This window comes from Castor canadensis, chromosome 7 (genome assembly GCF_047511655.1).
Source record: "Castor canadensis chromosome 7, mCasCan1.hap1v2, whole genome shotgun sequence".
Classification (NCBI taxonomy): Eukaryota; Metazoa; Chordata; class Mammalia; order Rodentia; family Castoridae; genus Castor; species Castor canadensis.
The window spans coordinates 40,788,161-40,810,963 of NC_133392.1; the positions used below are offsets into that span (position 1 = coordinate 40,788,161).

The following is a 22,803-nucleotide window of genomic DNA, read 5'->3' on the forward strand; positions in this document are numbered from 1 at the left end:
CGGGCTCTGGCGCGCAGGAAACGGAAAACTACAACCCCCCCCCCCCCCGCCATCCTCCTGCTCCAGAAACCGAAATTCAGCGGGAGATTTCTTAATGCCTGCTTAGCAAAGCGCTGGCATTGCAACTGAGCCTGTGCCCTTTGGCCTTGGCGCCGACCTCTCTCACCCAGTGACGGGAGGATGTTCTGCGTTATTTTGGTTGTAATGGCGTCAAGGATGCTCTTGCCAGCTTTCTGAATCCTCAGAGACTGAAGACCCTGCCTTCATTCCAGTCATTTGAGTCAACATGCTCCACATCAACGCCATAAATCAATGCTATTGTTTCTGTTTGGTATATTTAAAGTAGGGAAAATTTGCTTTCAAAATGCATATACATTTTAAGTTTGGATGGGTATTGCTGAATAGCTTTGCAAAAAGGTGTACACATATTGCTACCAACCATTGTAAAACATTGTTTTTCTTTCATGCCCTTCCCAGAGATGCTTTGTGTAATAAGTTCCCAATAAAGATAGGAGAGAGGGGAGGGTTTGAGATCCTAAACAGAAGATGACAAATTCCCATGCATCAAGTTTTCTATGCTCTCTGAATTCAGCCATTGTTTTATTCAACTAATTTATTGAACAACGGCTAACAGATTTTGTTCAAAGTACTATCAATATAGCCACAAATAAATTAGACAAGGCCCCACCCTTGTGGAATTAATTGCTAGTGTACTAAAGATAATAAACAAGTAAAGCACATTAACTGTCAGATGGGAAAAATAAAGCATAGAAAGGGATGGGATACTGTAGAGTGTTTTGCTATTTATATGGTACAGTAGTGAGGGAAGGTCTCACTGAGAGTGGAAAGCAAATATCTGGGGGTAAGGAGAAGACACCACGGGTATGGGGCTGAGCAAGATTGTTCCAGGTAGAGGACAGGTAGGTTCCAAGGCCCTCAGGCAGGACCATACTTGGAAAATCTGGGTAGAATGGAGCTCACAGTGCATTGAGCAAATGAAAAGCCAGAAAAAAATGAGATCAGAGAGGCAATGAGGGTGTGGTAGGCCCTTAGGCTATTGTAATATTTATCAGATTTGGGAAAACAGTTTAGAAAAGGTACTGGAAGATTTACCTTGAATTGAAAAGATAAACCTAGAATTTTCTTGTTAGCAAGAATATAGAAAAATTTAATAGAGTTACAATGTTTGAGAGTTTTCCAGTACATTGATAAAGTTTTTTTCCCTTCTGTGTTCCTGTTTCTTTATCTCTCCTCTTATCTGTGTCTGGTCTAAGAAGTAGTCTTTTAAAAAAAATAAATAAATATTTAAGAGTAGTAGCAAAGCAATCAGTGGTAAAAAAAAAAACAAAGATAAAAAATCTTGGTTATCTACTTACATTGTTTAGGACTTTGAATTCAGGAAAACACAAGTCAGGAGTTGGGCATGAGTCCCACAAAGATAAGCATTGCGTGCTTTCTCTCATTTGTGGAAGCTTGGTGAAAACTAAACAACAACAATAAAACAACATCACAGAAGTGAAAGGGGACTATTAGGGAGGTGGGAGGGGAAGAGAAAATGGGGAGGGAAGAAGAGGGGGTGAATATGATCAAAGTACATTCTATGGATGTATAGAAATGTTATGATGAAACTGGAGGTTTGCTTGAGCCCAGAAGTTTGAGACCAGCCAGGGCAATATAGACAGATTTTGTCTCAACCAAAAAAAAAAAGGAAAGGAAAAGCACATGCATATATAAAAATTTAAAGGAATATGCATTTTTAGGATTGAGAAAAAGCAAAGAAAGGACCTGACTACTCAGTGAGTGTTGAACATGCTGAAATTACTAGATGGAATTTGAATATTGAGGGTTTTTTTTTTGTTAAAAAAAAAACTGTTGGATTCTTAAGAAACCAAGTTTATTTTCTTTTGAATGTATGTGTATTAATACATAAAACACAACCACTACAGAAAAGGAACAGAAATTGAAAAATGAAAACTGATCTAAAAACCTACTTAGGAAACTGAAATGAAATAGGTAGGTATTTCTCAAGTAGTGCTTCAGAATAAACCCTGTGAGTAATTCTTCTAAGAAATGGAGGTAAGTCAGAGTTTCTTAATTCTGACACTATTGACATTTGGGCTGGATAATTTTTTGCTTTGGGAAACTTCATTCATTGTAGGATATTTAAGCAACATTCTTATATATACCCACCAGATGTCAGTAGTGTTCCATAATTGTAGCCATCAAAAAAAAAAAAAAAAAAAAGTGTGTGTGGAGGGGTTCCTGATGTTGCCAAAACCCCCTGGAGGGCAAAATACCTCCCTTCTCTTCTTACAGCCCCAGCCTAACCCTGGTTGAGAATCACTGCAGTAAATAATACTTTCATTTATATTCCTAATTTTAAAAATTAATCTGTATCTGTACAACACAGATAAGAGATAGGAGGTAAACTTGAATAGGAGAGGAGAAAATGAATTCATACAGGTCATAAGTTGAGCAGTATTCAGATTCAGGAGGAAGAGGATGGGTGAAAGGGGGAGTTTAAGGGGAATGTTGGAGTAGGCTTACTCCCTTCGGCACGGAACGTCAGAGTGGAAGGGGTTGTCATTACATTTAGTCTGGCTGGGGACAAGGCACACAGCCCTGGCCGTAGGCTATTGATGGATTCTAAGGTTGAATATGCTTTGGCTGTGTCCTCCAAAGATTTTTGCATTGGAAGCTTGGTCCCCAGTGTGGCACGGCCAAGAGCTGATGGGACCTTTAAGAGGTGAGGCCTAGTGAGAGGTTGTAAAACTGACAACTGCCCTCTGGCTTCCTCCCTTGCCATATGATATCTCCCTCATACATATACTCTACCATAAAAACATCTGCCATAATGTGATGAAGCCGGTGGGGCCTCTGGCAGAGTCACTTTTGCTATAGCAGAAGATAATAGACTAATTAGGTTATCCAACTTGGAGCAGGCCGTAGGGTAGATGCCCTGACTCCCAATGCAATCCCAGCTCTAGTAGCATCATGAGAATGGAGGTATTGGTGGTTAGAGTGGTTCACAGAGGCTGGAGCTTTCAGTGGTTATATAGACAGCAATTAGCAAAGGCCCGGACTGGGATACCTGCAGCAGTAGTGTATAAGAAGAGCTGTAGTTTGGCCAGACTTAGGATTCGGACTAAATAATGGCACCAACTGAAGCTCCGAACGTCATTTACATGGGAGTAACAAGTTTCTAAAACCCAGCTGTCAATTTAAAGAGACTTCTTGGTAATGCCTGGAGGGAGATGGCAATAGTTTTGTCTATGCAAAAAAGCATCTAGGCTCCACGATTTGCTATTTCTTGTTTTTCTCTGCAAATATCTACACTGTACCACACTAATATTATTGAGCCCTGAGAAAAGCAGAAATCTCTTCCAAGGTTGGGAAGTATGGGACAGAGAGGTGCTGCTAGGTTAACAATAAAGCATACTAAATAAGTTCACCCTAGGGATTGTCAAACAAACCTCATAGAACAGAGTACAATAGTCCAGAGATTTACTTTGCATTAATGAGCTCCTCTTTCAGATTGTTTTATATCCCTTTCATAACTCTTAATTAGGTCAATATCAGCAAGTGACTTAAATAGCACTTCAAATAAAACAGCATAAAATAAATTCCTTGGAACAATTTGAGAATGAATTAAATTTAGGATACTATTATGGAGAAAGCTGACTTTTTTTCCTATTTTTGTAACATTTTATATAACTCATAAAACAGTACTTGTATAAAATACACACAAAGTTGCTAGAGAGCATACAATTTCCAAAAATGTAGTGGGTTTTTGTTGCCTAAGCATGGATTCTAAGGTTTTCTAAGGATGCACTGCAATCAATGATAAAAAGCAGACATTATGTGATATTTCATTTTCTTTGGTAAACAGTTCTCATTATTTTGCTTCTCACAGTATTAACTTTGATATCCACTTTGTGCAGAGTCTGTTCTTACTAAGGTGTCAGAAAAAGATTAAGGCTGGATTTACAAGTGGCAAGTACTTCCAAACAGCAGCAGCTCCTGGGCCCCACCCTCCACTTCAGCGTGGTCCAGCTCCACAACCAGCCAGGTTGAGGGCTCCAAGATCTCCAACCAGGAGTCTTGAGACCTTCTGTCAATTGGGCAAGAAAGCAGACATTTAGGGGGAGCACTGGGAACTGAAAACATTTCTACAGAAATTCAAGAGGCCGTGCAGTGGTGTGCTTGGGCTAGGATTCTTACTATTGAAACAGACAATCCGGTCACTATTAAGTAATGCCATTAGTTGAGGATTGTTGCTATTATGCCACAACCTCTCAACTTAAAAAGAAAGGAAGATTTGAGGCCAACACTGAAGGGGAGGGGCACTAGAACTAATGACACCAGACATGGCTTTATTCCCTGGCAAAGTTTGTCATCATAGAGCCACGGCCACGTGAACTGAAGTAGGATTTGAACACTTTGTACATTCATGACTATCCCCGTACATTCTTTAACAACTTACTAACAGAGAAAACCATGACCACTACCTCCTACTGTGATTTGCTATTTTACTTAACAACAGCATGTGTCTGTGCTAATTCTTTAAGAGACCTTGGATGTGAGGCAAAAAATAAAAATGCAAACAAGTAGAAAACAAAGAATTTAGTTGGGGGAAAGGGGTTGCCAACAGATTTTACAGAATACGTTAAATTCTGAAAAAAAATAGGTATTTTACTCTTCCATTGCTTCATGTAAAAAACATGCTCCCTGGAGCCACCTGTATGGATGGAGAAGTGAGGATAGCATACAGACAGAAAACAGCCAGAGGGAAAGGAGACAGCTCTCTTCACTGAAAGGGACTGCAGGATTTGGGGAGAAACCCTACACAGGCAAAGTGTTAAGGAAACCAGCAAAATACAGTTTCTAAAAACTTAACATGTTCTAAGTTACAAAGAGACATATTTAAGTTCTAGGACCTATTTATTTCTCTAATGTAAGTAGACAGGAATTTTTTTTAAAAATCAATAAATGATTAGGCTTCCACCCTTTAGAAAGCAAGACAATTTTCCCATGGAAACCTGATTTTTGACTGTGTATCTGTTTAACTCTGACTCAAGAGATTCTAAGCTGCATGGGGCTTAGGAATAATGTTTACCTGTTCATTTTGGTGTTTTGGGTATCTAGTACTATTTGTTGATTAAAATAATTACAATTTACTGTACATAAGTCCAGTGTTTTATTTGCTTCAAATGTTCAACAAACTGGTTTGGACTACTGTATCACATTCACACAAATGCTCTCTCTGTCCCCATTCCCTCTCTTTACACACACACACACACACACACACACACACACACACACACACACTCTGTTTCACTATTTTCTGAACACGTTTAATGTTTTTATCAGGTTTGAGTACTTGTTCAAAATTTAAGTCATTACAGTGAATTACACAAAGCAGCAAGTGCCACAGAGGGTTAGTACTTGTTACTCTAAAAAGCAAATAAAATGAGAAAGTGGCTTATATTTCAGTGCCTATGGACCATGTCCCACAATATTCTTAGTCAGCAGCCAGGCTCAGCTTGCTTATAGTACCTGTGTGCTTCATTCACTTTTCCTTTCAATTTGTAGACACACTCAAGGAAGCTCAAGACTTCTAGGTCTAAGGCATTTCTTTAAAGTTTCTTTAAAGCCAGTTTCTCCAAAGAAACAATACTTTTATCTCTTATAAGTGATGTATTTTCTATTTTTGTGGTTTCTAAATAATGCCTAATTGCATCCACTTCGGATAGAGATATCCTTCTTGTAGTAATTTTTTCACAGATGGTTTTATGATTAATAGTTTTTGGAAAATGTCATCAGCTTTTCTATAATTTCTTGTTTCAACATACATATGTGCCAGGTGTAGAAGAACAATATCAAATGTGGGCTTTTTTTTCCAGAGCAAATTCAAAATGGAATATGGCTAATCTGACCATTCTGCCCACATTTTCTCTATCCTGCCCTCCTCTAGGGTTCATCCTTGAAGCTTCCTTAATTTGGATCATTCTTGCCTGTAGCACAGCCCCACCTTGTAATGCAGGAAGACGTAGGAGGGTGTTGTCTGCAAGGCCCTTTCAAACAACTGAGGAGCTTTATCTGTGCAGCCTTTCTTTTGGTAAAATTTGCCTGCATATTGAAAGATGTAGGTCTGGGAGGTTGTGTCGGTCAGAGCTTCTTTAACGTACGTTTCTCCTGTTTCTTGTCCTACATCCTGAAGCTTCAAGGCAAGGAGGTCTTTAATATATGCCTCTCCTGGACTTAGTCTGACAGCCTGCTTTAGAGGATTCAATGAACATAGTTTACTGGTATAATTTGTTTTGTAATTGGAATCCAGGTGACAAGCAACAATGGCCTAGCCAGTGCTAAACTCAGGGTTTTCAGGCTCTGCTTGCAGAGCTTTTTCAAAGCAGACCTTGGCCCATTCATAATTCTGTCTTCCACACTTGAGCAAGGCCCAGCCTTCCTCACAGTCCATTTCAGGACACTCCACCCTATAGCAGAAGGGACTTGCAAACCTATGGCAAGTGTTCTCCACCTTGTCCAGGTAAGTCTGGACTTTTTCCAACTTGCCCATGTGGTAATACAGCCAGGCATAGTTGCCCCAGGTCACCAGGCTTCTCATGTCTGACTTGTCTGCATGCTGTCTCTGGGTCAAGTCTTCAGCATCTCTCAAGCTCTGCAGGGCTTCCTCATCCTGGCCTTGCAGGTGTTTCACATAGGCCAGAAGGTTGTGGATTCCCACATTGAACTTGGTGTCTAGGAACTCAATCTCCTCTAAAACCCTGCTTTCTAAATCAGGTATTTCAGAGTCTTCGACTACCAGCCCCCATGTAAAGTGACATCTCAGTTGAACCAGGCTCTTCTGGACCTGATAGTCATCAGCATTCTCACTATAAGAAGAAAGGAAATTTTGTAACCTGAGGAACAGTCAAGGAGAAAAAGCCAAACAATTTTAGTATTTTGTACAATTTTAGTGCTAGTTCTTTTAAGTTTCACATTTACTTAGAATTTTTTGAGAGTTCCTTGATTTTTAGATACTCATGTTTCATAGACAATGAATGTGCTTAACGTGGCTCTGTGTCATTGTTTCAGTACTGTCAAGTTTCAGCACTCCTCCTGCAAAATAGGGATAATATTAGTACTAATCACACTAGGCTTTGGGGGAAATAAGTGCAGGTGTGTCAGTCAAGTGAGACACAGGGGCAACCACTCACAGTAACACATGAAATAACAGAACAGATTATTATTCGTAGACCCCAAAAGAAGGCAAGAGTCTTGGTAGGGGCAATAGATCAAGGTGTCCACCATATGGTTTCTAGCAAGAGCTCTTCTTCCTGACTTGGGGGATAGCTGTGTTCCTGTTTCATCCTCACTTGGTCTTTCCTGCCTGGCCAATGGACACAGAGGATTGTGCTGTCTATTCTGCCTCTTGTAAGAACACTAGCCTTATAGAAGTAAGGCCTAGCCTCAGGTCTTCACTCAACCTTTATTACCTCCTTTTAGAGAATGTTTCCTAATATTGTCTCATTGCAAATAAAGCTTCAACCTGTAAAATGGCAGGGGACACAATTCAGTTTATAACCGTGGTGAAATGATTTCTTTGTCTTTTAAAATGGAGTAGTTACTTTAATAGTAATAAAGATCATAATAGCTCACATTAATTGTCTATAATATATGACATGTATGATGTTATGTTGAACAGAAATTATTCTCATAAAATCATTGAGTAGTACCCCCTGAAATAATTATTTAAGTAGCCTCCTTCACAACTAGAACATCCCAAATGGCCAGTTATCTCCCTCTTTACTAGAAGACAGCAAAACTGATTCTTGAACTACTCTTAACACACTGTTATGTCCCCACCTTCCACCTAAGCAGTGTTGGATGGGTGAAGAGAGAGAAAAATGTTACTAGGTCATAGGCACTATGAAAATGGTAAATATTATCTTGAATGTATTTTATTAGACTAAAAACTCATATTGCCAACCTGATCAGCAATTTAAAAAAGGATGTGTATATAATATATATGTTTTCTATTAATGTATGTTAAAATAAACACAAAAGCATTAAAACATAAAGATTGATTAGAACATCATCAGAAATGATTTCATGAAGCCCCCCCCACCCCATCCATCGCTGGAAAAACTGGTTTAACTATTTAACAAACTCTCTGTTCACATCTCAGCTCTACTGCTTATTGACTCGGTTATGTTACAATTTCTAAATCTAAGATCACTTATTGGAAAATTAGGATGATGCAGTGATCATTGGTTTGTCTCATAATTTCTTCTGAAGTCTAAGCCTAATAATTTACATAATACTTTTATTTTAGGTTTTTAGCAGTACTGGCCTTTGAACTCAGGGCCCCAAGGTTGGTAGGCAGGTGCATACCTCTTGTACCAGGCCTCTAGTCCTACATAATACTTTAGAACTTAGACTGACACTAATGAACTTAATATTCAAGAAGTGATAATTACTTTTATAACATTTATTATTATTATTATTTTTCCTTATCAGTGACAACTCTGTATTTGTAGAAGGGTTGTTCATAGGCCTGAAATTGTGCAATTTCTGCAACATTTGCCCCTCCCAATATTTCCCAGTAGAACCATGAAAGGATATTAGCGAGTCAATACTAAAGTGAGTTTTAGCAGATTACAATAGGAGTAAATTGACTCAAGGTTTTCTTGGACCACAAGAATTTCCCATATTTAGCCCTTTAGGTAAGGAATAAGTGGATAATAATAAGCAGAGATGTCTAATCAAGACCCAAGAAAGGAGGATACCAGAGTCCTGCAGTGGCCTGGCTTCCCCAGGAAGAGGTAATCGCTCATCTTTAATCTAGTTAGACCTTCCTGGTAACCCAGCTGTCAGTAAGTAAGACTGGAGCCTGTGGAGGAACACCACAAGCTTCTCCTACCATATTCACAGCACCACAAGACATCAGAGAGACCCTGACTGTGGCTCACACAGCTGTCTGAGTTCTGCTTTTCCTCCATTGTGAGGAAGAATAGAAAGCAGTGTCTCTACCCAGACAGGCTGCCCCTCACTTTCCTAAACTGGACAATGGGAGTTAGATGGGAAAGAATCTCTGATATTGGGATCATTTTCTCCTTTCCCGCAAAACTCTTTTTCCACTTCTTCCCCTTCTTTGGGATGAAGCAGGGAAGAGTTTCCTTATGCCAATGTTAGCAAAAATAAAAAAGCAACAAAAATAATAAAGCAACTTGTTTCTGGGCATGAACGGGTGTGTATGTGCAGTGCTGCACAGAAACACACACACTGCAGTCACGAGCAGATAGTCACATTAGGAGCTGGGAATCCTGACCTCACTCAGATTAAACCTGCTGAAAAAGTACTGATTAACATTTTCACTAAAGCTTAGGAAGATAATGTCAGAGAAGCAGGGAAATCCTTACCCCATGGCTGCTGGGAATTAGGTAGAAGTCCTGCATTGTCTTCAGCAGGGTGGGCTCCTTGCAGACCTGGCCTGTGTGTCTTGTGGATTTTTACAGAAATCAAAACTCCAGGACTGGCCTATATAAACAAGTCATGATGTTAACTCAGGCATGTCTTTGCAAATGACAGTTGAACACTGAAGCTAGATAGTGATGCTAAAACTAGAAAATTCTTGTACATGGAAATTGAAACTTAAGCAGAGATTGCCCTCTTGCTTTCTTCAGGACTATTGAGGGAAGATGTGAAAGCTGTGTGAATTCCTCTCTGCTAACCTGGCAACTCCTTGACACTAGCAGATGCTAGTTAGTGTAGTTATTCTACTGAGCCTACATTTAGGGACCTGTACACATGTTCAAGTGAACCTGTGAAAAATCACATCTCCAGACCTCCACTCTGTTTGCCCATCTGGAACCAGGGATTGGTCAGTTTATGACATAAACCAGTCAGCCTCTGAGTGGGAGTGTTTTCCCAATGATGCCATCTTCTCTGAGAGTGTGTTTATTACTAATTGTTGTCTACTTTTGCTGACCTGGAGAATGGTCAATGGTGGAAAGCATATTTAAACCTCTTGTTTTGGCATAGGAATAGAGAAAAGTCATGTGCAAACACCTCAAGTCTTCAAAGAGAGCATGTTAGTGTTTAATGATGATATTTTTTGTGTCATCAGTCTCTCTTTCCTAGACACCTAAGGGGATATTGGTCCCCAGAAATGTCTATCATAGCTACACAAACTCAACATAGCCATGCACCATCCTCTTGACTTCACAACAATTTTTCTTGTCTTCTCTCCACTGGACATGCCATCTTCTGGGTTTATAGTTAGTGATTACAAAGACCATGCCTGTTTTGTGTTCAGGATCTATTCTTACTGGTGTATACCCACAAGTGCTCCCCAACTGCTTACACAAAGCATGTGCACTACATCCAAGGTTAATTTAATCACAGGAAAGCTCTTTGCTGAGAGGATTGACTCAGATCTGTTTCCCAGAAAACTTAACTATGGATGTGTTGTTATGGACCCATATTTATGTAGGAGCCTTTGTCAACTATGTTTTTCTTTGTGTCCTGCAGATAATAAAAGTCAGGAATCATGTTCACAAATAGAAAAGGTATCAAGCAATTGAGCTGAGTGAAAGTATCAGAAATCAGAGAGAGAGACATTTCTGAAGGTGCCTTTTGTCCACAGCTGTATGGCAAGAGTCAGGTATGCTGTTTTTTGGAACTTTCAGATGAATGGTTATGGTTTGAACCCAGACTGCTGGTGACTTTGACCTTGGACCATAAGTGTTTTGCAGAAACTCAGTGACTAGCCATGTTTTGGAAGCACATTGAACCTCTACCCTAACAAGGAGCATCAGCCCATTCTTGTATCTCATGGAGGCTGCTTTATGGAATCTGGACAACTGTACAGAAAAGGAAAAATTGCGAGAAGAGATAGCTCTATTTTCAGTTGAGCGTCTATATGTACAAGGAATCTACTATCACAAATAAAAATATCCTCTTACTTAAGTAGGAGCATTCTGATTGTTAGACGGAAACAAACAATCAACTTGGTACAGGAATGAAGATGTTGGGCCTCAGAAAATGACAACACAAAAATCAACTGTTGGTGAGCCATGCCTTACCATGACTTCCCAGTTCAAATTCCCACAAAACCACTTTAGTTCCTAGAGTTTGAGTTGAAATACCCCACAAGGGCTTGCCATATAGAGCCTGCCAATAAGAAATAATTATTATTGTTGACATAAATAATAGAGCCAAATATGAGTGCCCAACCTGGGTACATGGATTCAAGTCACTCTAAATGACCTTTTTTTTTTTTTAACCATGGAAGAGATTACATGAATTTTTATAGTCAAAGAACAAAGAAAGGTCATAAATCAATACTATTACCAATTACATTGTTGGAAAAAGCAGAGAGGCAGGAAATTATCCTCCATACATTTCAGATTTTACCTTAAAAAGGTTCTTCACTTAGTGTTGCTTGAAGTTAGAGTCCTGTCAAACTTAGCTACACATCCCAAAAGTTTTATCTAGTTGGCAAAATTGTGTTAGGTCAGATACAGAAACAGAGAAATCCAGTTCACATTATTACTGCTATTGTGATTAACATTGTTATTGTTATAATTTTCAGTCATCAAACAAAAGACAATGCTTCCTTTTTAAAATATCTCCTACTGTGTCAAGCAGTACAAGAGTGGATGCAAGGAAGTTTTCCTCTTAGAAACCATCATTGGACCTTATGACTGATCTGGACAGTTTCTGTTCAACCTCTCCTGTCATTTTCCCCTCCATCTCAGCCCTCACCAATTCCATACACTGCACAGAGCCATCCTGAAGAAGTTAGAAAGTTGTACACAAGAAAAAAATCCCTAATTAATGTGACAGGTTTAGATCACTTATTCATAACAATGTTCAGGCTATGAGTAAATGCCAAATATGCATGAATTAGAAAACCTATCTTATCTGGGTGCAAAACATAGAGTTTTTATGGAAAGCAACTGAGCTCTCTATTTCTCAAAGCACTAGATAGCATGCCAAGTAGGGAACAAGAAGTGTTTCTTCAGTGTTTGGTCTGACATTGGCAATGGTCCTGGTTCTATGAGGCTCAGGCTCATCTAGTTATTTACCATCCTGCTCAGTGCCTCTATGAAACCAACAGACGTATGGGCAACACAGGACAGAGCAACAATAAGGAGAGAGGAAGCAGACATCAAACGCAGTGTGTTTGTGTGCATGTGTGTGTGCACAGATAAGACAGAAAATGAGAACTGGACAAAATTAAACTTTTAGGAAGCGAAATTTAGCTGTAGGCTATGGGTCATTTCTCAGGAGTCCAAAAACAACCCCGGAAGAGACTGACTAGCTGTGGGAAGTCACTTGACCTCAATGAACCACAGTTTCCTGAGCTGATAAATAAATTTTTGAAATAAATCAGCAGATCTCAACTCTCATTGCACATTAGAATCATCCAGGGAAGTTTAAAAAATAATGCTGACTAGGCCCCAATAGAATACACTCCCAGGAATGGGCCCCAAACTCAGTCTTAAAAACAAATCCTCAAGTGATTTTCTTATGCACCTGAATTTGGAACCAGCACTTATTGAATCCTGTCTATTGTATGTCTAAAATCCTCAGGTAGAAGGACCTGCCCCAGGTCTTGGGGCCTTCAAGGCCTGGCCCCAATTTCTTTTCTTTCAGCCTTAGATTCAGAGTCTTCATCACTCTGTTCTTTATTTTCTCTTCTACACAGTAGGCAGCGAACTTCTCAGAGTCTTCTTGATTCAGACAAAGGCATGGAGAAAGAATGCAATTATTCTTATTGCTATTCTCTTATTTTTCTAATGTAGACAGATACTAGGCCATTTTTCTGAAATCGCACCATATTAGGGAATGTGTACTATACAAAATCCTTATCTTATTTCCAAAGTCATTACTTTTGACCTAGAATCACTTACCAGTTGACTAAAAGCCATGTAGAATATGTCTGGCTCCATATTAAAAGCTGGCTTCTTGTTAGAAACAAATTCAACCCCTAGGTAGTGTGGGTTTCCATGGTGGGCTTCTGTGTGTTCTAGAGCATCCTTTCCATTAGCAGAAGGGGCTGCCCTCATTTTGGGTAATCTTAGTTAAATGAAAGCTTTGTAGTAAATATAGAAGGTATACAATATGCCTCCATGAGACGATCTTTAAAGGAAAAGGTTTAACTGAAGCCCCAAATTCATATATACTTTCCTGCGTCTTTGATTTTCTTGGGAGTTTTCAGTTCATACAAGTCAGGTTTACACATATTTCTCCTCATGATTTAAAATTGGTATTTAACATTTGGAATATCTCTGCTAATTATATCATATCTTAAATTCTCTTAAATTCATAAGTTCACATGGTTATTCTTACTAACAGCTCATTACAGTGTCTTGATCACTATATGTAAATATACTCTTGGCTTTTGAGTTATTTGTGAACCACATGCAATCACATGCACAGATAGAGGAGTCAGACAGCAGAAAAACTTTTTCATAAATCGTCTGATGACTTTTACTCAGGTGTCATCTAGGTACTATCTACCCCACCTATACCACAATTTGTCTTCCCACAAATACTAACTGAATTTTTATCATGTCATTTTTATATTGCAGGCTCATTTGGAAACAAGGAACTCTCACAGGAAGTAGCAAAAAGATGTCTCTGTACTTTTCATCTGACTTTCCTCAATGGTGACATTTCACATAACTGTAGTACAATATTAAAAACAGGACAATGAAATTGATACTATGTGTGTATTTTAAGTTGAAAAGTCAAGAACTCATCTACAAATTCATATGCACAGTGTTTCTACTGAAGCTACTTGATGTCCCATCTCCATGTCTTTCCTAGAAGCACCCATCTTCTAGGTGATATGAACTCTATTATTCTTATTTCTGTGGTTTGATCTTCCAGCCCATGTATATTTTGTTGCATTTATTTCAATCACCTTTGTTTTTGGAGGTTAACATTGGTCATTTTTATTCAAACATTTTATTATGTGCTTTTCAAGCAGAGAAAAGTCAAGAGAATTTTACAATGAACACTCATCTAAATAGAGTCTACACTTTCTAGATTTACTTTCTCCCATGTCTTCTTAGTCCCATATTTCTCTATTCCCCCATTAATTTATTTGATTTTATTGTTGCATAAGAAGGCAATCTGTACAATTAATTACATACATATGTGGATGGCTTTTTAAGAATAAATTTGGTAAAATAGTAACATGGTTTCAAAGCCAGATGTAGCAAAATCTAATTTTTATTGCTGTCCTTTTTCTATTAGTAAATATTAAAAATTCCATTCATTTGTCCATGGTTTTCATTTTTATACAAGCAGGTAATTATACATTCCTCTATCCTTTCAGTTTCTCCCTTTCCTCACCTGGTCTATGCTGTGTGTAAGAGTAACACAAAATACTCAGTCAATCATCTCAATATGCCCTATAGAATATATAATGAAAGTTGAAATTGCTTAAGATAGCTTATTTTAGGACTTACCTCATGGTCCTCCAAGCATATACACACTCCCTGTGCATGCTTCCCCCAACACACTGCACAAATTCAAAAGGTGTATTAAGCAGAGTCTAAAGCTATGGAAATTTACTTTGCTTCCAGTACCTGGAGTGATAGGTATGTCTCAATGCTAATGACTTAGTGAATTGGGTGGAATGAAACCACCATACCTAACCTACCAAATAGCTTTGTAAGTTTATCAAATGTGTGATGAAATGAACCAGAGGAATATAAATTTCCCGTTACTTCTTTTATGCATGTCAAGACAGCGGCAAAGAGATAGCAGCTGTCAGTTTAGTAGCAAATATAAAACGGCCAAATCAAAGGCTTAGAATTATCTAGCATGACAATGAAAAAGGCATTGTGCATGTTTTCCAATAAGCAGAGATGTGTCCTCAGATTTCTAGTTTACATTTATTCCATGACAGGATGAATTTTTCCCCATGCAAGTGTGTCTGAAGCAGTCACTGGTATAGAATTGAAGGCGAGGCCACACGAGACCAAGAGTTGTAATGTTTTTTTTGAACTCAGAAAAACAGTAATCCTGCCCCAGAAGTTTATTCTGCTTGACAAATCTGTTCTTCATTTAGCATCAACACAGGTGAAAACAGTGTCACTAGCATGTTTTGAAGTGTAATGCAATTGACTCAACCCAACCCATTCCTACCACTCTTGCTCAACAATGGGCAATCCCCGCTTTCAGGGAGGAGAGTGACATCAATCAACCAACTGCCCAATTCCATTGTGTTTAGACACAATTGCCCACCATATTTTTTAAAAAATATGATAGTGTTTGTGTACACACAGCTTCCTCTGTTAAAGGGCTGCTAGTTCTGCATAAACTTCATCTGAAGCTCTCTGTTTCCACATAAACATAGAAGGCATCTTTTTAAATGTCACAAACAAAATACACTCAAAGAGTTTGGGATTTTATGGAATATTTTTGGGTGTGCAGAAAAAAGGAGATTATATCACATGAATCTAACAATCACCTAAAAGCTAAAGGAAGTTATTTATGCCATATTGTGCTCACACCTCCCAGACAGGCTATTCCCTTATTTTGACTTTCCTTGTTACATCAAATGTCTATTAAGCTATGAACAAATGTCCAAGAAAGTGTTTCAATGGCTCAGACTCACTATTTTTGACACTAGTGTCACACAGGTCAAGAAAAGGTAGATTATCAGTTATTGACTGTGTTCAAGGACCAGCAGATCTTGGTTATAGTGGGGTACAGGGGATGGAACTCTCACCTGTAACGCTGTAGGCATGTAAAGAATTCCTCCCCTGCTGGTTTACTCTCATCTATACTCTTTTGTTTTCTCTTACAGCTCATAGAAAATTGGGGCTCTGGCTACACAAGAAGGACACTAGCAGACTAATAAAGGAAGCTGCTCATTCCAGAGGCCTAATCATAAGGAAGGTCCATGAACTCATAGGCACCCAGGACAGAAAGAATTGTCTTTGGTCAATTACAGTAGGGGTATGTCATAGAAGATTGGATGCTATGTCTCAGCCATGGGTACCAGGAGAAAGAAAGTGAGTGGGTACAGTCAGGCCACAGAGGACATGTTGTCCTCAAATATTTTGTGTCTCATCAGGTTACACCATTTTGGAGGCAGTGACTAGGAAACATCACTGCAATATTTAGTTATGAGTACATCAAACGGGTAACAATGAGCTGTATTTCAAAACATAGGGTTCAGCTCACCAGTGAGCCTCAGAGCCTTCTCATAGCACAGTAGGGCCTCATTCACTTCGCCTCTCAATTTGTGGATGAGCCCAAGGAGGCTGAGGCTTTCCACAACACGTACATTCCTGTTAAGACGTTTTTTAGCAAGTTGTTCCAAAGCCTTGAGAACATGTCTCCTGGCAAAGGAAATTTCTTTTACTTTTAGTCCTTTTAGATAATGGGTGATTGCTTTATCTTCAGATTTCTGGTGAAATTGTAGGAAGCGGCCATAGCGGAGATGAATCTCTTGCTGCAAGTGATCAGCAATGTTTTCCATGACTAACACTTTTTGAAAATTGTCCTCTGCCATTCTGAATTGGCCAATTTCTGCATACATTTCAGCCAGAGTAACATAAGCCATCTCAAATGTGGGCCTTAGCACTAAAGTCTTTTGGAATTCAGCTATAGCCAGTTGAACCAATTTGTCTACTTTTTCTCTATCCTGCCCTCTAGGCTGCATGTTTGTTGAGTTCTTTATTTGTAATACTTGTGCCCTGTAACAAAGCCCCACCTGGTAATGCAGGTAGGCAGAGGAGGGTGTTGCCTGCAAGGCCCTTTCAAGGAGCTCAAGAGCTTTATCCACGCAGCCATTTCTTCTGTAGAACTTGGATGCATAACGAAAGACATAAACCTGGGAGGAGGTGTTGTGCAGAGCCTTTAAAATGTACTCTTCTGCTTCGACCTGTTTTCCTGCATCCTGAAGTTTCAGAGCAAGAAGGACCTTAATATATGCATCTCCTGGATTTAGCCTGACAGCGTGCCTTAAGGGCTCTAGAGAAATGAAACTCTTATCAAAATCTTGGCGATAGGTGGCAATGGCAAACCCAGTGCTGAATTCAGGGTTTTCAGGTTCCGCTTGCAGAGCTTTTTCAAAGCAGACCTTGGCTTGTTTCTGATACTGTCCTCCACACTTGAGCAAGGCCCAGCCTTCCTCACAGTCCATCTGAGGACACTCCACCCTATAGCGGAAGGGACTTGCAAACTTCTGGCAAATGTTTTCTACCTTATCCAGGTAAATCTGGACTTTTTCCAACTTGCCCATGTGGTAATACAGCCAGGCATAGTTGCCCCAGGTCACCAGGCTTCTCATGTCTGACTTGTCTGCATGCTGTCTCTGGGTCAAGTCTTCAGCATCTCTCAAGCTCTGCAGGGCTTCCTCATCCTGGCCTTGCAGGTGTTTCACATAGGCCAGAAGGTTGTGGATTCCCACATTGAACTTGGTGTCTAGGAACTCAATCTCCTCTAAGACCCTGCTTTCTAAATCAGGTATTTCAGAGTCTTCGACTACCAGCCCCCATGTAAAGTGACATCTCAGTTGAACCAGGCTCTCCTGGACTTGACGATCATCAGCATTCTCACTATAAGAAGAAAAGAGATTTCGTTACCTGAATATTAGCCACGGAAAAGGAATCAAACAAAACTCCTTGTACAATTTTAGTGCTTTTTCTTTACGTTCTCACACTTAGATATCCTTACATTCCCTTGACTTTTAGATATTCATGGACGATGAATGAGCTTTACATGGCTCTGTATCATGCTTCAGCACTTCCCAGGCAAGTAACCCTCCTGGGCTTCAGAGCTCTTTTGCAAAATGAGGATGACATTAGTATTCATCACTGGGCTTTGGGGAAAACAAACCTACATGTAGGAAGTACTCACACTGTGTGTCCCTAGGTAATACTTTCTTATTTTACTATTGAGTATAATGATGAGTGACTGATACTTAAAAATGTAGAACTTCAACAACCATTGCTGAGTTCAGGCTTTCACTGCTTGCAGTATAGAACAAATGAAGACTACTCAAATGAGATAACATTCTACTAAGGTTTCTCTTTCCACTGTTACTTGGAACACTTGTAGTTTCACGGAAGTTTTTAAATATAGATCAGAGATGCTGTGCCTTTATTACTCAGTTTCTTGAAGGATAGTACAATAAGAAATCTATGGAGGTAATGTAGGTATAACATAGTTTGTATATAGTGTATTTATTTTCACATGAGCTAATCTCTGTAATCAACACCTATGAGAAGTTGCAGACTGTTCCATAACCACCAACTTTGCTACATGGAACTCATTTACTGTCACACCTTAGCCTCTTGCCCAGGACCCCAACACAACTATAATCCCTGTAAAGTAAAAATTTGTTCTTTATCACTGTAATTTATCATTTTGTGATTGTAATATAATAGAGGATTTCCTTCCAAACAGTAGTCAAACACACAAAAATTAATCAATGTGACATGTCATTAATAGAATAAAGAAAAGAAGATCACATTTGTCCCAGAAACAGGATCAGAAAATTTGTTGACAAATTTAATACTGTTCCATGATTAGAATCACTCTACAACCAAGTGATAGCAGAAACTTCTTCAAGCAAGTAAAGGCCATATATGAAATGCTCATAACCAGAATCATCCTCAAATGTGAAAATTAAAACCTTTTCCTCCAAGATCAGGAACAAGGCAAGGATATCTTTTTTTTTACCTTACATATTCTGTATAGATCACATATATCTAAAAACCTAGGGAGTCCATACTAAAATTGTTGTAAGTAACAAGCAATGTCACAGGATACAAAATCAACATGCAAATATAAAATGGGTCTCTTTGGTGACAGTGGGGTTTGAATTTAGGGCCTTCTGCTTCTTGGGAACATGCTTTACCACTTGAATCACACCCCAATCCTTAAGTGGGTTTCTATACACAAATTAGGAACAATACACAAAGGAAATTAAGAAAATAATTCTATTTCCAATGGCATTGAAAAGAGTAAAGCACTTATAAGTTAACTAAAAAGGCAAAAGACTTCTACACTAAAGTTAAAAAATGTTGCTGAAGTAAATTAAGGAGGACACAAATAGATGGGAAGATTTCTTGTGTTCATGGGTTTCAAGACTTCACATTGTTAAGATAAAAGTACTACCCAAAGTGAAGTATAGAGTCAAGGCAATGGCTATCAAAATCCCAATGACATATTTTGCAGAAGTGAAAAATTTTAACCAAAAATATTTCATCTTCTCAAATCACCAAAATGATATTGAAAAGAAAGAACAAATGTGGGCATTTTACCAGTCTTGATTTCAAAACTCACTGTAAAGGAACAGAAATGAATGTATTATGGTCCTGATATAAATGGGAGAATACAGATATACAGACCAAAGGAGAACAGAAAAGATTCAAGAAATAAAACCTGGAAAAAATAATCACACGATTCTGCTCAGGCTACCATAACAAAATACCACTGACTGAGTGGCTGAAGCAACAGAAATTGATTCTCTCACAGTTCTGAAGCTAGTCACTCTGTAGGAGACCTCTGATCTGGGAAGAAGGGCAGTTGTGACAGTCAGGTGAGACACAGGGGCAGGCACTCACAGAAACACATGAAATAACAGAAGCAGACTATTACTCATAGAGCTCAGAGCACACGGCAAAAGGCTATGTAGGGGCAATAGATCAAGGTCCCTGCCGTATGGTTCCTAGCAAGTGCTCTCTTTTCTGACCAGGATGGCTGTGTTCCTGGGCATCCTCAATTGGTCTTTCCTCCTGGCCCATGAACACAGAGAATTCTGTCTCTTCCTCCTCTGTGAAGAACACCAACCAGCCTTATAGAAGTAAGGACTAGCCTCAGCTCTTTATTTAACCTTTATTACTTCCTATTAGATCATGTCTCCCAGTATTGCCTCATTGCAAATAAAGCTTCAACTTGTAAAATGGCAGGGGACACAATTCTAACTACCACTATGGTGAAGTGAATTTTTGGTCTTTTAAAATGGAGTAGTTCCTTTTATAGTAAAAAAGATCATAATAGGTTACATTAGTGAATTGCTTATAATATATGATAGGTATGATGTTATGTTGCCTGGAAGTAATTCTCATAGAATTGTTGAGTAGTCTGCTCTGAAATAAGAATTTAAGTAGCCTCCACCAAAAACAGAACATCACAAATGGCCAGTTACCTCCCTCATTTACTAGAAGACAACAAAACTGAACTTCAGCTACTCCTTACACACTGTTATGTCCCCACTTCCTACCTAAGCAGTGTTGGATGGATGAATAGACAAAAAGGTGTTACTAGGTCATGGACTCTATGAAAATGGTAAATATTATCTTACATGTATTTTATTATTATAAAAAGATATATTGCCAACCTGATCGGCAATTTAAACAAGGATGTGCATACAATATGTATATATTTTCTACTAGTGTATGTTAAAATAAACATTAAAACATATTGATTGATTAGAATGTCGTCAGCAATGATTTCATGAAGCCCCACTGTCCACCATTAGAGAAATTGCTTTAAACATTTAATAAATTCTCGGTTCACATCAAAGCTCTACTGTTTACTGACTCAGTTAAGTTACAATTTCTAAACTAAGATCACTTAGTGGAAAATCAGGATGATGAAGTGATCACTGGTTTGTCTCATTAATTTTTTCTGACATCTAAACCTAATAATTTACATAATACTTTTATTTTAGTTTTTAGTAGCACCATCCTTTGAACTCAGGCAGGTGCATACCTCTTGCACCAGGCCTCCAGTCCTACATAATACTTTAGAACTTAGACTGACACTTAATGAACTTAACATTCAAGAAGTGATAGCTACTTTTATAAATTTTTATTAATATTTCTCCTTATGTTATTTATCAGTGACAACTCTGTATTGATAGAAGGGTTGTTCATAGGCCTGCAATTGTGCATTTTCTAGAACATTTGCCCCCCAGTATTCCCCAGTGGAACCCTGAAAGGACATTAGCAGATCAATCAGCTTTTTAGGTAAGGAATAAGTGAATGCTCCCAAGCAGAGAAATCCAGCCAAGACCCAGGGAAGGAGAATATCAGGGACCTGCAGTGGTCAGGCTTCCCCAGGAACAGGTAAATTGCTCATCTTCAATGCAGTTAGACCACTCTGGTAGCCCAGCTGTCATTGAGAACAGAAGCCTGGGGAGGAAGGCCACAAGCTTCCCCACTACATCCATAGTAGCACATGCATGTGAGAGACCCTGACTGTGACTCCCACAACTGTCTGGGTTCTGCTTCACCTCCGTGGTGAGGAGGAACAGAAAGTAGTGTCTCTACCCACATAGGCTGCCCCTCACTTTCCTAGATGGGACAGTGGGAGTTAGTGGGAAAGAGTCTCTGAATTTGGGACCACTTTCTCCCTTCCCGCAAAACTCTTTTTGCACTTCCTCCCCTTTTTGGGATGGCTCAGGGACGTGTTTCCTTAACCAATGTTAACAAATATAAAAATGCCTGCATTACTGAAGTTGACTGTGTCTGGGCATGCATGGACATGCATGCACACTGTTGTACACAAACACACACTGCAGTCACGAGCAGATAATCACAGTAGGAGCTGAGAATCCTGACCTCACTCAGACTAAACCTGCTGAGAAAGTACTGATTAACATTTTCACTAAAGCTTAGGAAGATAATGTCAGAGAAGTAGGGAAATCCTTACCCCATGGCTGCTGGGAATTAAGTAGAAGTCCTGCAGTGTCTTCAGCAGAGTGGGCTCCTTGCAGACCTGGCCTGTGTGTCTTGTGGATTTTCACAGAAATTGCAGCTCCACAACTGGGCTTTATATGCAAGTCATGATGTCAACTGGGGCGTGTCCTTGCAATTGGCAGCTGTTAACTGAAACGAGAAAGTGCAACTAAAGTTGCCAAGTCCTGTACATGGAAACTGAAACTTAAAACAGAGATTGTCCTCTTGCTCTCTCTTCAGAACTGTTGAAGGGAGGGTGTGACAGCAGTCACTCTGCTGTATGGATTCCACTTTCCTGACCCTGCAGATCCTCGATGTAGCAGATGCTAGGTAGTGTGTAATCTACTGAGCCTACATCCTGTGCATCAAAGCTGATGTCCTCAAGTACTGCATTGTGACACCTGAATAAATATTTAATATCCTATTCTAGAGAATCATTGTTTCTTATTAAGTCAGGCATTTGTTGTTCTTTGTCACTTGTAGACTCACACTGACTCCCCAATGGAGTCTTTAGAACAGGAAGACTGTAGCAGATGGTGGTGAAGGAGGAAGGACAAGTCTATTTCATTGTCTTGTCTCAGCTGCATTTTCTTCAGTTAAAGCTGCAAACTAGGCAAGAATGTTCTCACAAGCTCCTCATTTTCATGTTTTTCATTGAAAAGGAAGTCAGGAGGCCAGAGTCATTTCATTATAATATTTAAATGTGGCATGCTTTTTCACCAGAGCTCAGCACTGGCAGAACTAGTATTGGATAGGCTGGACTTAATGAATGAAGTCTCTTCTGAGGACACACTGTCACTTGCTAAGCCAGCATCTCCACCTCTAAAGCCTCTGGAGAAGCTGGGCTCTGTCACTCAGTCCCGATTCCCATACAATCACTTTCTGTTTTCTTTTATCCTCACTGATTTCTAAAAAACGAACCAAAGTGGAATCTTGAAAGACTTTTCTCAGGATCATATAGGATAAGGATAGTAAAGAAACTGGAAAAATACCAGCAAATATATAGGGGAAAAAAACTATATTGCCTCTTACATCACCAACCAGAAAGAAAATAAGACAGTACATAGATAGGAAGTTAGTT

At 39.2% G+C, this 22,803-nt stretch overlaps 1 protein-coding gene and 1 pseudogene across 1 annotated transcript; both read right to left on the reverse strand.

Moving 5' to 3' along the window:
- Nucleotides 1-5,254: 5,254 nt before the first annotated feature.
- On the reverse strand, nt 5,255-14,084 carry LOC109695315 (interferon-induced protein with tetratricopeptide repeats 1-like; annotated as a pseudogene).
- Nucleotides 14,085-14,229: 145 nt separating this feature from the next.
- LOC109695310 (interferon-induced protein with tetratricopeptide repeats 1B-like) lies at nt 14,230-21,856 on the reverse strand. Its single transcript, XM_020177757.2, has 2 exons — nt 21,697-21,856; nt 14,230-17,591 (listed from the first exon to the last, which is right to left on the reverse strand). The coding sequence occupies exons 1-2, from the start codon at nt 21,699-21,701 to the stop codon at nt 16,190-16,192; spliced, it is 1,407 nt and encodes a 468-aa protein (XP_020033346.1). The 5' UTR covers nt 21,702-21,856; the 3' UTR covers nt 14,230-16,189.
- Nucleotides 21,857-22,803: the final 947 nt, after the last annotated feature.